General features: G+C 48.0%; 4 protein-coding genes across 9 annotated transcripts in view; all 4 read right to left on the bottom strand.

Annotated features, from left to right (window-relative positions):
- Positions 1-1378, bottom strand: part of LOC125951883 (serine protease easter-like) — a 1792-nt gene extending 414 nt beyond the window's left edge. The window contains exons 1-4 of the mRNA XM_049681004.1: positions 1239-1378; positions 683-1006; positions 433-541; positions 1-336 (exon numbers count right to left, since the gene is read on the bottom strand). The exon at positions 1-336 is cut by the window's left edge and continues 414 nt beyond it. Coding sequence (XP_049536961.1) covers positions 1-336; positions 433-541; positions 683-1006; positions 1239-1329 — 860 coding nt within the window. The 5' untranslated portion in view covers positions 1330-1378. The remainder of the gene's footprint in view (positions 337-432; positions 542-682; positions 1007-1238) is intronic.
- Positions 1379-3388: 2010 nt separating this feature from the next.
- On the bottom strand, positions 3389-4556 carry LOC125951888 (phenoloxidase-activating factor 3-like). The gene is made up of 4 exons (XM_049681013.1): positions 4475-4556; positions 4290-4392; positions 3938-4209; positions 3389-3855 (listed from the first exon to the last, which is right to left on the bottom strand). The coding sequence occupies exons 1-4, from the start codon at positions 4500-4502 to the stop codon at positions 3518-3520; spliced, it is 741 nt and encodes a 246-aa protein (XP_049536970.1). The 5' UTR covers positions 4503-4556; the 3' UTR covers positions 3389-3517.
- A 6745-nt stretch (positions 4557-11301) lies between these two features.
- On the bottom strand, positions 11302-12608 carry LOC125951894 (uncharacterized). Its single transcript, XM_049681020.1, has 2 exons — positions 11972-12608; positions 11302-11898 (listed from the first exon to the last, which is right to left on the bottom strand). Exons 1-2 carry the CDS (start codon positions 12194-12196, stop codon positions 11623-11625), a joined length of 501 nt encoding a protein of 166 aa, XP_049536977.1. The 5' UTR covers positions 12197-12608; the 3' UTR covers positions 11302-11622.
- Positions 12609-13086: 478 nt separating this feature from the next.
- Positions 13087-15000, bottom strand: part of LOC125951876 (glutamate dehydrogenase, mitochondrial) — an 11250-nt gene continuing 9336 nt past the window's right edge. For all 6 annotated transcript variants that reach the window (XM_049680987.1, XM_049680988.1, XM_049680993.1 and 3 more), the window contains one exon: positions 13087-14475. In XM_049680987.1, coding sequence (XP_049536944.1) covers positions 14204-14475 — 272 coding nt within the window. In that variant the 3' untranslated portion in view covers positions 13087-14203. The remainder of the gene's footprint in view (positions 14476-15000) is intronic.

The raw sequence follows: 15000 nt of genomic DNA on the forward strand, positions 1-15000 counted from the left end.
ACAGCAACTTTCTGTTTGACCGTGCTGAACCGAGCCGTAGCCGTACGGCCCCATCCTGCGACCTGCATACGGAAACCAACGTAGTTCTTCGTCCTCAATTCCGCCTGTACCGGTAGACAGATCGGTTTGATAAAGTCCGAGTACGTCACCACGGTTTGCAGCCGAAGCAGAGCTATATCATGGTACTGTTCCGGTGACGCAGGCACGTATTGCGGGTGTGGAATCTTGGCTACTATCCCAATGTCGATTGGCGGTGGCGAGCAGTCTACATCATCGCCCAACCCCTCACAATCCTGTGCCGTCGCGGTATCCCATTCGCCCAGTCTCACCTCGGCGCTAGAGCAAAGTAGAAGTAACACAGGAAAAGCAAAAATGCTGCTAACTCATGTCTGGGAAGGGTAGGTTGGCGCGGATCTGCCCAAGGGTACTTACAGGTTCCAGGTAACCGGTATGTCTTTACCATTAACGCAGTGCGAAGCTGTTAAAACGTAGCGATCATTGATCAACACCCCGCCGCAGTGGAAACCGGCTGCATTGTTTGCTATTGGCGGCGAGCGAGAAAAAAAGAGAAGGACGACGAAAGAAACGGTATTAATCTCCCAAAAAATCCCCAAAACTCAAAACAGCTCCTATGTGTGTGATTGTTTCCGCAAACACCCATCCGCGCCTGCGTGCTACTTACGTTTTGCGTACTTGAGCAGAGCGATCCACGGGAACTCGTCGATCTTGGTATTGACTCCACCGTAGATGCGATCGCTAGTTTGAATGCCACACTGACCGGGAGTAGGAAGTAGATCCGCACCAACGCGTGCCGGGGCCGGCAGACTATCCGGTGGACAGCAGACGAGCGGATGCTTCTCGGCCGTTGACCAACCGCACTGGGTACGCTGGAGGTACAAACGGTCGGCATCGGGTAGTGGTCGCTGGCGGATCATATTGTAGAGTGGGGTGCAGTTACGCAGTAGTATACACTGGCCAACACCGCTGTCCGGCAGAAGGCATTGTTCTGTAAACATGAAACGAACCGTATGGAAATCAACACGGTAGAGTCAACAGACACAGAGGTCATCGTGCACAGCATCATGACAAAAGCACGAGTTTTCAGGATGTCCGCTCACTCTCTAACCCGCCATCCGACTATCAAACTCGAGGTCAGCCCAACTGCTTCGAAATTATTGCGTGCACCATCATTGATAACGGATGATCATCGTCGCCGACACCATCCTAGTCCTACTTACGAGCGGTGGCTGTCGTCGTGCAGCTCAGTATTACTAGCAACACCAAACGCAAGGTTAACTTATCACTTCCTAAGCAAGGTACTGATCTCATCGTTGTAGAGTGGCGCCCCAGCGATTCAACACGAACACGTCCTACTCGATCGACGCTCTTCGATGCTCTAAACGCCCAGCAGCCGCAGGTCGCCGAGTCGCTGAGATTGAGGAAGATCATCGATCGTCGCTCCATGGTTCGCGGGGGCAAGGTGTGACGAAGCGAGCAAGTGCGAAGGTGCATTGATGCTAGCGTTCTAAGGGGAGGGAAGGGTAGCAGGTAGGTAATGGGATGTTTTCGCACTTGTTCTCGCCACCATCGGGATCGGTGCAAAACACATGATCTCTCGTTTTGTCTACATCGCGCGCTCTAGAACTAGAGCCGTTAGAATACCGGGAACATACGGTGACTATGGCGATAGATTGGGGAATAATACATTATTGGGAATCCCAAGGTATTCGCGGACACTTCGTTGTGCTATGGGCCCGATCGAAACCCATCTTTTTGCTGCTTATACCATATTTGCCTCCAATCACTCTTCCTTCTTTCGGTTACTTTTCGGTACGAGCCCGTTTTCGGTTCGTTTGTTTTGTCGGTCTGCGATCGGGCGGATACCGGTTCTTTAATTTGTTAACTGGTTTTGTGCAACAAGATTCGCTGCGGTGGAAGGTTACGAGTTGCTCTTGAAATGGCCGATACGTACAAGACAACAACAACGACAGTCAGATTCGGATTGGCTGACCGAGCATGATCGGCAACATTTTTTTAGATATTATGCAAAAAGGCTTTACGGAAATTTCACAGCTTTTCAGTCATTGTTAGTGCAGCATATAATACTTTTGTTTTACAATGGTTATCACATTAATATACGCTGCATGATAACGTGGTTAGCTCACCACGGTTATCCTTAAATGTTTTTCAAAAACTATCATGCAATACCGGAGACTTGGGAAGTGGAAGCCCCTAATTTTACTCCCTTTTCGGGTGAGTTCATCTCTTTGCTGTTTTTTCGGTCTTTGTTCTGCAAATATGCTACTTACCTTTTCAACTCCAACAAAGTCTTTATTTGAACAAACAGATCGTGGCCGTTGATGAGAATAAAATACACTAAAAAGTGTGCTAAAAAGCCAACCATCTATTATGAACGAATAAAACTATTTATGCAAAATTTTCAAAATGATGTTCCTCACCAAAAAATGAAGAAAAGATAGCCATCTGCTTATCAACCGATTGAAAAATCTTTTAAAGCAGTTCAATTTGATATGACACTTTGTATTACCGTCAGCAATTCTCTTCTCTTCTTATTAATACACAACACACTATTTATTTGTAGTGCTGATCCGTGAATACGGAGATCTCTTGATTGACGAAACATTATTACTCCAATGTTGGGTCACGACGTGATGCGAAGACTAAAAAAAAACTAAAAGAAATTACTCCGTGTGCAATCCGGAATCTGCCATACAAAAACAAAAATAAGCTGCATATGAATAAAACTCGATTAAAATGCATGAAGGTTCTTCTGCAAGGAAACAATCTATTATAAATAAGCAAATGTTCTTTATATTGATAAAGAACCTAACTTTTCTTCTTATTAAAAAATAATCATTAAAATGATTAAGGCAATAATAATAGAAGAAATATGCTAATGGAAGTGATTGAAAAAATGAGTAAAGATGATACTTGAGAATTGATTATATAAAAAAATTAATGTCCTAAGATGGTATAGTGTTTGGGTACTGATGCTCATGCCCAACAAAGTTTCTATTTCAGATAATAACCGATAAGAATCGTCCGTTCGACGAAGAAGAGACTCGGACAGACCATTTTCAACAGCGTGAGTATCGCACTCGAAATCGAAAGCTCCGCTGAGCAGAAACGTTCTATTCAAGGATGGCAGCACAGACCATGTGCGATCAATTGATTCAAATCGATACGGTCGAGTTTGGCGTTACTGACCCAAATCGTAAATAGTTGAATAGCCGTTTTCCGCTAAGCGTGACCCCGTCGTCCCGTGCAACAGAAAACACAAATGCGTCCAAGTTCAGTCATGGTTAGTCTATTTCGAATTTCACTAGTTTCGCGACCCTGCGCGGCAAGATTCGTGATTTGTTTCCCGCTTATAGAACTAATTGAGAAACGTCGGAACGTCCAAGTTCCCGCCCTCTCATCGGTGGTTTCACCCCGATCACAAACGATTTCCACGACCACCCTCTCGGTCTATACGCCTACTCTCGCTCACTCAGGCCTAAAGAACAATATTGGCCAATATCCAGTCGATGTAGGACGAAATGCGTGTGTAGACGCCGGGAAAGTTGGAAACCCCACAAGAGCGAGGTCCAAACGATACCAGCCCCAGCAGTACGAAGCGATCGCGCGTCGACACGGCCTCGTTCATCAAGGGCCCTCCCGAATCGCCCTGACAGGCGTCCCGGTTTTCCTGTCCTTGCACACACATTTGATTGCCGCTCACAATGATGGGATTGCGCGAGTTAACCGAGTACCGGGCGTAAGAGGTAGCACAGGCGGCCGTATCCACGATCGGTAACCGCAACCACTGCAGTATCGGACTAGGCACGTTGCTTCCTGCGAAAAGAACGACACTTTTTAGCCTGATCACTACAAACAGAGAGAGAGAGCGAGTGACGTGCGTGTGAAGATCACTTACGATTGCTGGTGGATCCCCAACCGGCAATGATGCCCATCTGGCCCGTCAAATTGACCGCGTATGGTGCGTATTGATCGAGCGGTAAGCAGAGCGGACTTATGATGTTGTACGTTTCCGTCGTCTCCTGCAGCTTAATGAGCGCGATGTCGTTCGCATACTTTGGAGTATCGTAGCGATCGTGCGGAATAATGCGCTCGATGGCAAAGTCCTGGAACCGGGCCCGGCACCGTTCGTCCGTCACCGCGTTGCACTCCAGATCGCCCAACCGTACGCTGACACTGGGATATTTGGAGAGACAAGAGAGGGTTAAGATGCTGTTCTTTTCGTTTCGAACGTCGACGGGCTAACGTACATTTCAAGTTCGTCGATTAGATTGGTGACGCAGTGGGCCACCGTAATGACGTGTCGGTTCGTGATCAGTGATCCCGCGCACCGGTATGTCACCCTTCCGGATGCTAAAAAACAAAAGAGAATGAAAACCATTAATCCGCTGCTCTTGCTACCGGCAATGTGTTGTCGCGTTTTCCGATTGCTTACTTCGATTCCGGTACGCTAACCGCGCCATCCATGGGAACTGACCGGGGACCTCCGATTCACCTCCGATGATACGCGTGTTGACCGAGAGCCCACAGAGCGGTGCATTGATCATCGGTGTGTCGGGCACTACCGTCGGTAGTATCGTTGTAAACACAGCTTCCATCGTCGTTGGAAGCATGTTCGTCGTAGTAAGCGCTGGTAGCGTCGTCAGGCTGACACCGGTTGTCGGTGCAGCAACGCGATCGCTACCCAACGGATTGACAGGTGGTTGGGTGGTCGTGCTTGTGGTCCGCATAATGGGAGCTATGTACACGTTCGAGGGACGACCGGAAAGAGTATCGTCTTCCTCCTTTGGAAAGATGACCGGTGGACAGTTTTTCTTCGTCTTCGGATCCTCGAAATGGGCGATAGTGTTACCTCCGGGAACGCCCAATTTTCCTCGGTTCACCGATTGGCCCCGTTTTCGCGTTGCCGGTACATACTTCTGTCGCTCGGTCGGTTCCTTGGACCACCGGTCCGCTGCTGGTTTTCGGTTGGTGTAACCTTCATCCCAGCCGATCGCTTGAGACGAATCGCGATCGTCGTGGCCGTACTGACCCTCGTCACCATCGTAATCCGTATCCCGCAGCCAACTATCGTCGAGCGGACAGCAAACGTTGGGCTCGTTGTCACTTCCGTAGCCGCAGGCGAGTTCCTTCAGTTTCGCATTGAAATTTCCGTAGCTTGGTTTAGGATTTCGGAGCATTTCCAGTATCTTGGTGCAGTAGCGAAGCTTCGTGCAGCGGCAGTTGATGCCAGCAGCAGCAGCAGCAGCAGCAGCAGGGGCAACCTTTGTCACCGGTGCCGCTGTTGCCGGTTCCGGGCGGTAGTGGTCGATACGCTGATTGAACTGATACACGGGCACGCCCGATTGGCCATAGTAGTCATACTGGTTGCCCCAGGGTGTAGCGGATACTGCGAATGAAGAAGCGAAGCGCGAGGTGAAAAGGGGGAAAACGGACAACCGGATTCGTGAGCTAGACTGTCATTAATATTGGGTGGTAGGTTTTTGGGTAGATCAACGCCGTTTAACGATGCGTTCGTTCCCCTGTTCCCCGGATATTGAGGCTTTTCGATTTCCCTCTCCGGGCCCACCATTGACGTAAGCAAGTGGGGATGGTGGGGATTTTCGAGCGGATATTGTTTTCTTCGCCGCAATTTAGCCACAGCGCTGAGCGGTCAAGGTTACCTAAACGTAACGCGCAAACGAAGGGCACGCACAGCGGTAAGACCTCGAGACTTCGGTTATGCATGATTTCAGCCAGCCGGCTAGCCAGTGGGCCCTACTCTACCTTCGGTGCATCGTCAGTTAGTGATGTAAGTAAGCTAGTCCGTAGTCCGAAGCAATCGTTGGCAAGAACGGCTTCCGGTGGAAAGACGCACAGCACAGAGAATAGGCAACCTGTCTTGTGGCTACCAATACAAGTATCCTTTTGCCAGCCATTCTAATCATGATAGACACCCATCGTTTTGGGAAGTCTCAATCGGACAACGAACTTCAATGCCGTAGACACGGACTGCCCCACGATTTGCGAACAGCTGTCCTCCGAAGGTTGCCACTGTCGCCGGCATTGATCTTCGCTCGAGATAGGCAAACCAGTATAATAATGATCACACCAAGTTTATGTGCTACATTGAGAGGCGTTTTCTTGATTAGAGAGACCGCATAGAACGGAGCGAAACGGGTTTCGTTTATAATAAAACGAGCGATGGTCGTTGGTTTGTGCGAACCGACCTGGCCAAACTGATCTACATTAATAAACATTTCGATGAGGAAGGGCTTAGAACGGACAGAGGTACAGAGACACCCCCTTAATCATGGTATGTTTCTTCATGGTTTGTTAATTTTTGAATTTCACGCTGTCCCGATTCTTGACATAAAAAAAAAGGATTTCACAACCTCCTTTTTGGGCGATTTCTGGCCCGAAAAGAATGTAGCGTGAATCATGCCGTCAACATGGCGTCTTTTACAGGTCGCTTAATCACAAGAAATTATTCGAATACATTAACGTTCGCTTTCGGCCGTCAAAGTTTGCGGAAGCGATCATCGTCTTCGGGGATGTCCGTTTTAGTGGCGGACGTAGCAGATCGAGATGAGTCACTGAGTGATACAGTAGTTCGGGCACATGTAACACGAAAGACGATTCTAAAACATTTGCGCTAAAACCAGCGTTTTCGACTGTCCCAGACGTTCGTCTGGCTAGCACAGGGGTTCGTCGCTTATCAAACCGAGCACCAAGTCTTTTGATGTCACGCTTGGAAATGATAAATTCGTTTGCACAATCCAACGCACCGGCTGGCTTCTGGGTCGCCGGCTCTTTATACAAACACACACACATCCACACCCACGAACAAACAAACACACACGATTGCGTTGTCGAGAAGCAGACTGACGCTGGGCAGCGGCCCAAGGTGGCACCGTATTACGGCAGCAGATCGAGGTGAAACACGAGATCACTGGAGCGAACTGAACCCGCGACGTGACACTGTGCGGCCGTGCAATGCAATACGGGGCTCCGGCATCGATCGCGCGAACGCCCGCGGATTTCACTTTCGGTTTCGATTTGCCCTTACACCATGCCGCCATGTGCCCGTTTCCGATCCGAATTCGACCAGCGTGCCACGAGCACGTGGTGTTAAGGCTGCGCGAGCACGCCACTGCATCGACCACGCGAACTCACCATCGGGTAGAAGTGAGGCAGTAGCGATGATCACGAACAGGATCCTCAAACCAGGGATCCGATCTGCTCCGATTCGGGACATGATATCCTTTCCGGATCGCCAAATCATCGTCTGGATGGAAACACTCGAATAAAGTCCAACTGTTGAAGCTGCCCGTTGTTGTTGTTGTTGTTGTGGATGTTGTTGCTGCACAATCCACTGGTACACTGGAACTGCACCACTGCTGATCGAAGAATGGAATTTGCTGCACAATGTTCGGCCGCTATGCTGTGCTTGTGTGACCTTGTCGCCGAAGCTCTGATCACGGATTTCGTACCGTACCGGGCCTCGCCCCTCACGTAACGCACAGGTGAAACCGTTCGCACCGAAACGCAGACACTGGCCACTGTAGAAGAAGTGGATGCCACACTCACTGCCACCTTATACAATCTCACGAACGATCGAACAAACGAACAACACGCACTTTCTGCTCTTGAAAGGCTCTTTGGCTACTTTTCTTGGGCTACTTCCACTTCATGTTTTGTTGCAATGCACAAGGGCAATGTTCAATTTCGAGAACGACGCGTGCACCGTTCAACTGCTGCTGCATCGCGGTGCTTGCTGTGCGCGTCTCGCAATCATTGCTCGGGGATGCGAGGATATTTGTCACGTCACACTAACGAGGGGCACCAGTTGACATCACTTATGCTGCGTTGCGAATGTGTTGCACTATGGATTGTTAACCAACATATGATCAGAAGTGATAGTTCTCGTGCTCAAGGGTGGTGCTCGTGCAAGATCCTTCGGTGGCAGTCACCGAAACGCACAATGGCCGTCGTCTGTCGTCGTTGTCGCCACGTTCGTCCGTCGTACACTACCAAAAAACGCGCCAAACGGACCGCACCTGCTTTATATAGTGGAACTCAGCTGTTCGTGCCGCTCGGCTCGGTGAGTGGCCGCCGCCACCTTCCTTCGAGGTGGTGGTGGGGAGCGTTTCCTACGTTCCACGACGTTCTTTCCACCATCTTCTATTCTTGCCGTTAGCTGTGCGTAATTCACTCCGACACGGGGAGTCGCTGCAGCGCCGCCGTCGTCGCCATCCGATCGCGGCCACCACCATCCCTACCACCAACGATGGGGCGTTCGAGTCTTCAAGGAAAATCCGAGAAGCTCGCAACCACATGCCCCGTCCACCTGATGAACGGGCGTGAAACGGGTGTCCACTACGAGGACGTATCGAATCCGAAATGAGTTTATTCAACCCCCTCCCGCAGGTCATCACTGGTGAGTCATTCCGCAGGTCAGAAGCTTTAGTGATCTGATGTGACAAGATGATGATCAACGCGTCCGGGCGGAAGGATGTACGCAGCACGAAAGCGCGGGAATACCCGGTTCTTTCGCAAGCACGCCAACCCGCTTCCTGGTGACCTACAACTTCGATGAGGAAAGGCACGGAATGAAACGGGTATCCTTTCGCTCTGCTAAAGGAATGTACAGAGTCAACGATCGTGGTTTTCCAGTTGATCAAAGATGGAGATAACCCATCGTTAAGATAGATCCATCGGTCAGTGCGGACTTCATGCACGCCACGGTTTGAGATCCTATCGGATTCACTCGTGCTGACTAATAAGCCGTGTAACTGACCGCCAGCATGTCTGCAAAAACCGGCACGAGTCCTTGGAAGCGAGAAGGCAAAAGCGTCAAGGGAAATGTGGCAGTATGTCGGACAGGCGAAAAGGCAAAAAGGCCGTAACAAAATAAAAAAGAGAGAGAGAAGAAGCAAAAACCACGATGCAGATGTAACTCCAAACATTCTTATGCACATCAAGTTCACAGTCTGCTTCATTTGGAGCAACAGCAAGGCAATGTTCTCCTTTTGCGTGCCCCGCTATCGTGGCGGCTCCGGTTGTTTTGACGGCACCGCACAGGCCCTTAATCGGTCGATTGTCCTTTGAAAAGGTGTTACACTAGAATGTAAAGCCGCTTCGCTGGCTAGAGGCGAGCAGACAGAAACCTTCAAACTCACCGGCAGCAGTGTAATGTAATGAGCAACGTAATAAAGACGCATATCATACAGCATGTATCGTCTGTTCATTCCGTACCAATTAAGGGTGTTAGCATGTACTTTAATCCAAGTTAAGATCATTTCTTCGGACAAACAAATGACCAGTTAAGCCGTGCAGATAGTAATATCGTCTTTAAATGGCTTCCTTCTGTACTGTAAGACCATTAATTCGGCATCAATGTCAATACCTTGCCTTTCATCTAAATTCCAAATCGTTCGAATAGCTGGACGAGTCGCTTGTCCGTTGTTGTCGTGACATGGCATTTCTGTCCCGGCGAATTATCCAATTCACTCATTAGCTTCGTGGCATCCAATCAATTATTGCTGCTCCGCTACTAGTGGGATGCTACCCACACACAAAAAAGCCATCTTATTATTGAAGGGTGCCAAACATTAATTAATAGCTTGTATCGGGGCGATCGTTAGCCTTGCTTCCTGAAGGGTACATGCGTCCTAAAGCTCGAAAATGATTTGGTTGTTTGCATTCGCAATCTTCAAAGGAACCTTATGACTCGAGATGAGATACACGCGTGCTCGCAGCTATAAGGGTGTGCTTATGAGATCGATGAAACCAATCTTTTGTGAGCAAATTTACCTTTTTGAGCTGATGGTGCATGCGATTGTTTGCCATTCTAACATTCCGCCCAGTCCGATCATCATAAAGCCCCATCATAAGTCCACACACATGAGGCGATTAGTATGGCTCGTGCCATAATCGTGCCACACTCTCATTCTCACTATTGTCTGCCGATTCGGCGAGGTTGCAGATGAAGGGTAGACAGACAGATAAAGCACGGATTATTACGCATACGCTAGAAGATGCGACTGCGTGTCTCAAGCACTGGGTGTGCGCCATCAACCGGGTGGAGACTTCAAGGTGCGAAACAGCAGCACGCCACACCACATGATCGATCACCCGAAATGAGGCTGCTGCTTTTTCCCTCTCCTTCTGCGAAACGAAAAGGGTGGTCCGGAGTATTTTTCATGTTCAAGGTCTGTCGGGCTGCCGGATTTCGATTGTTAGCTCCATCAAAACATCCAACAGGTCCCAACGTGATGATGATCGAGCTTATGATGAATCTCGATTGGCTTTAATCTCGATCCACACTCTCGGCTGCACCGGTGGTCTAAAATTAGGTGGTGTGCTGCCCCGAAGGCGGTCCCATCTTTGTTCGACGGATTTCGAGGACCTTGTTTCATGGTCAAGCGTAGACGTAGACAGTGAAGGAGGCGGTGCACTTGAGAAGAGCTCTTAATCCTCGATCTTATGGTTACTTTCATTTGTTGTTACAGCAATTACTTCTCAGCACTTTGGCCTAAGCCGCTCACGGGAGTGGAGTGCCAGTAATTTCATGCAAGAGGCAGGGCGCTTGGGGTGGGGTTAAAAATCATCGAAGCTGCACACGCGAGTACTCATGCTGTGGCTTATTGTTTTTAATCGCACTGAAGGATACACTTCTTCTTACCCAGAAGCCATTGTCAATTCCGACTAATTGAGTAGATTGCTGCTACTGGTGCCAACGGATACGGTCCGCTGTTCGATGCCGTTGAACTCGCGAGGTGCAGCAATTGCAACTCTTCCTCAACTGCTACAGTTCTTTGCCGTTGCAGAAAATCCGCACCCCACCCAGATATGCACCAGAATGCATCGTAATGACCCAGCGCAACGCGGAAGAGTAGACGGTTTTGTTATCATCTAGCATTGTAATTTATTCATATCCTTGTACCTCGTTCACCCTTTACAATCATATCTTCAGCCCGGTGCAATGGTTTGTCACGTCACGCTTTCGATACAGAATGTTATTTGCAATTTTATTGGAATTAACGAGTTGCCACACGATCGACAGAACAACAAGGGGAAGTCTAACTATCAGTCCATCGCCAACACGCCACCTTGGGGGCTATTTTGTTGATTTCGCCAGCCAATCTGTCCTCGACTTTGCATCTCCGTTCGCATCATCGATGGGCGATCGTACATTGTATATATGGCATTGATTTGATTTTCACCTACAGCACAGTCACTGCAACCCTCTAGCCCTAGCTCTAGATCACTCTATTGGCATAAATACGAGAGATTCTTTATTCTGGTTCGGTGTTTCAACATTTCAACAGGTCTTACGTATGTAACGATATGATGATCGAATGATTAAATAAATGAAATACTAACTCCTACCAGCTGCTATTAGGTGGTGGAAGAGAAGGATAGAGACTTCAGTATAGATTCTGCAACGCAAAATTGTCAATAAATATTCATCTGTAGTGCTCCAACGTCGAGCATCGCCTTCCTTAATGCTATTACTATGATCAAACGATCGAGGAATGTTTGAACGGAATGTACTTTGTGGTCCATTCGCATGGACTGTTCTACATTCAAACGGTTCTACTAATCTTCATCGGCAACAAGCACGGGTACCGGTGCCGCAACTTCATGGGGAAATACGGTTGTTGGCGAAGTGGAAGATTCGTTTTCTGCAGCGACCTCAATGCTGCCGTTGACCGTCACCTCATTAGAGGATGTTCCGTTGCTGCTGGCACCATCCAGCAGCAGTTCGGACCGTATTCGGTCCGCAATCTGACTGTCGATTTGCTCCAACCGCTCGAGCAATTTGGCTTTAAAGTCCTGCGGCCATTTGGTGCACCATTCGTTGAAGAGTTTTACCTGAGGGAAGGGTCATAGGGATGGATCAGACACTAGGGAAAAGGGACAGAGACAAAGAACGCTGAGCACTTACCCTGCACTGAAACAAGCTCATCGGTTTATCCTGTCCGGGGTTCAGCTGGGCCATCCCATCAATAATACCATTAACGTGCACCGCTGTGCCACCCTGGCGCGCCAAGTAGGACACCAAGTACGGAACAAAATCTTCGCGCTGGAAATCGGTCCACTCATCGAACCACTGCAATACGTAGCGCAGCTCTCCGTCCACCGTCAGATTGTATGCTCCGTTAGATGCCATCTCGACGATCACCAGCAGGAGCAACGGCCTGGAAGATGCTGCACCACAAACGACTCTTCCTGGCTTTGGACGGGCTTAACTCTGAGATGAACCCGTGGCTGGCACGACCGCAGAACACAACGGCACTTTGGCTGTTCCTCTCACCAGGACCGAGAAGATGCGGGTTGGATGATGATGTTGGACTCGGGGAGATGTGGAACTGGAACTGGGATGCTGCGTCGGTGGCTAGGACGGTCGTCGGTGATTCCAGTTTTGCTCTCGCTCTTTCTTCGAACTCTATTTTCACCCTTTTTCTCTTATCTCCCGGTCGCTGCCTTGTTTTTCTATCTATTTCCTCTTTTATGCTTTCTTCCCGTTTAAGGCCCTGACGCACTGAACGCGACTCTTGCGGCACTTTCGGCAAATTTCAACAAAGTTACAAAAAGAGTATAAATTATTGACGAGAATTTTCTCGCCTTGGAGTTTTTGCAATTTACCTTCGATGATTTTAGTGGGAGTTTCTGGAAAATTTGGGAATAAACTTATGGTTTTTGCTAATTTTCGTCCATCACTGTTATCCTGAGCGTAAGCGCGTAAAGGCAGCGTTGAAGTTGAGTTCAGCCTGAAGCGCGCTTGAGTCTATGAGGGGAGTTATTTAAAACTAGCATTTCCAACTCGCTTTTCGGTATTTTCCTTATTACTTAACTACCTAATGGATGTCTGGAACCTTCACACTCATTTGATCCTGTGCTTTACAAGCCAAAAGGACGTACGCAAATGAGCTTGGTGATGTGCTGGACGGCTCAGGTTTGAATTCCCTTCTGTTCGTTCCGTTACCGACTTATTAAAAACAATCAAGAATTGCAAAATCTGCATTTATGTTCGGGTTTCAATGCAAATCTCAAAACAAATGACTTTATAGCTTCATTTTTCAGTTTATTTTTTGTTTTTTTCTGCTCGATCTCGATTCTCTCTGGTTTGCTAAACCATTTCTTCTCTTTATCAGCTTCAGATTATGTACTTGCGCACCGCCATAAGTAATAGCTTGTTGCATTGGAATGTGGATGCCTTAAGTCGCCGTAAATCTTTAATCGTAAATGGCAGCCGTGTAGGAGGAGCAGGAAGTTTGTAGATGTGGTTGATGATTGGAGTTTGTCACACACGCTTTTAAAAGAACACACGTTACCTCCCGCGCCGTACGAGACGAAGTTTGACGCCGATTGTTTTGTTTAATATCTAAGATACTGTTGTTAGTAGGTAATCGCCGCTACCTTCTAATTGTTGCGCATGTACAGGAACGAGCAAGATGCTTTGCCGTCTTCGTTGGACCGTCAGATCCATCCGAGCAGTTGCGTGAAAATGCACAATTTTCAAGATGAATCAAATAAAGAATAACTACGAAAATGCTCCGCATTGCCTCCGCTGAGTATTCGTTACAATAAACGAAACGTATAAAGGTATAAGTACAATCATCAAACAAACATAATGGCGATTATAACAAAAAACAGCGACTGTTGATCGCTACCGATAACGATGGCTTAGAAACGATGCTTGATTAAAATTATCGGAATGTTGGTGTATCACGCTCGATGCATCTATAGTTCGTATCTCGTTTGATAATAGAAACGGGCGGGTAAGGCCTGTCGCCTCTAGTTATCTCTCTCCCGATTTCCTACAGAGTACGATGAGGTAGGAGGAACTCGATCCATATACTGTGGTGCCGCCAGCGGATTCTCCTTCTGAGCCGTTGAAGGATGTCCCTTTATATGCTACTGATGGTTGAACGCTTGAAGCAATCAGGAGTTCTCATGTTCGCCGTAATTTCTCTTAACTTCGTTCAAAACTATCACTTTTACTGGTAGCGTACGTAGAGCAGGAGGGTTGCTTGCACTGTTGAGTTGGTGTGTTTTTCTTTGCGTTTAAGCTACGGAATGCTATCGTTGATGCAGAATGTGTTGAAATCCTCGAGTTTTGTGTTTTTTGCAGTATTGGTTGCTGTTCTTGTAGTTGTTGCGACACATCGGGCTTTTAGAAAGCCAAGCCAGCGTCACGGTACGTCTGGAAGATCTTCTCGATCGAGTTGACGTACGCGGCGGAACGCAGATCCAGACCCAAGTTGTACTTCATGGCCGTCTTCATAATGGCGCGGGCTGAGCGCTCCATCGTATAGTCAAGACCGGAGTGCACAATATCCTTCTCCGAGGCACCCGAAATGCGCTTCTGGAATGCTTCCGACGGTGTAACTGGGATCTTGCCGCCAACGTTGCCGAAACGTCTTTCAAGCGACGCCTGCACCGATTCTATAACGAAACAAAGAAATACGTAATGGGACGTATTAGAATTGGATGACTAGAAACAATAGTATTAGATGGAGTGTAACAGAAAAAACGAAAATAATATGCAAATTCCCAATGGTTTTGAGGCAGAGAACTTAGATGGTGGAGAAGTCGACTTGAGTGCGAATCGATAACCCAGAAATTGCCCAACATGCTGTTAAACTCATAAACCCAATTAAATTATTAACCGCTGTTCGATTCCTACTAGTTAATAGGCACGATACGTTGATTCTTCAACATTATTGCCTGGTCAAGTGGTTCATACATTTAATTCTTTAAGCTATTGGGTTAATAAGGTATACTAAGGCGATTCTTAAAATACTAAACTCTGGCGCTAGGTTCAAAAAGTTTCCATGAAACATTTGCCGATCGTCTCAGAGTATTGCAACCCAAAAACATACAGAAACACACAATACACACACGGATATGTTGTTATTGTACAAGACACAGACGCATAGACGGTTGAAAGATTATACCCTCCTATGCGCA

Source organism: Anopheles darlingi, chromosome 2 (genome assembly GCF_943734745.1).
Source record: "Anopheles darlingi chromosome 2, idAnoDarlMG_H_01, whole genome shotgun sequence".
Taxonomy (NCBI): domain Eukaryota; kingdom Metazoa; phylum Arthropoda; class Insecta; order Diptera; family Culicidae; genus Anopheles; species Anopheles darlingi.

Coding starts and splice junctions, on each gene's coding strand:
- LOC125951888 (XM_049681013.1), bottom strand. CDS start 4,502: ATGGCGCGGTTAGCGTACCGGAATCGAA. Junction 4,210..4,289: donor CTAATCGACGAACTTGAAAT/GTACGTTAGCCC, acceptor TCCCAGTGTCAG/CGTACGGTTGGGCGATCTGG. Junction 3,856..3,937: donor TTGGGGATCCACCAGCAATC/GTAAGTGATCTT, acceptor TTCTTTTCGCAG/GAAGCAACGTGCCTAGTCCG.
- LOC125951894 (XM_049681020.1), bottom strand. CDS start 12,196: ATGGCATCTAACGGAGCATACAATCTGACGGTGGACGGAGAGCTGCGC. Junction 11,899..11,971: donor TGAGCTTGTTTCAGTGCAGG/GTAAGTGCTCAG, acceptor CCCTTCCCTCAG/GTAAAACTCTTCAACGAATG.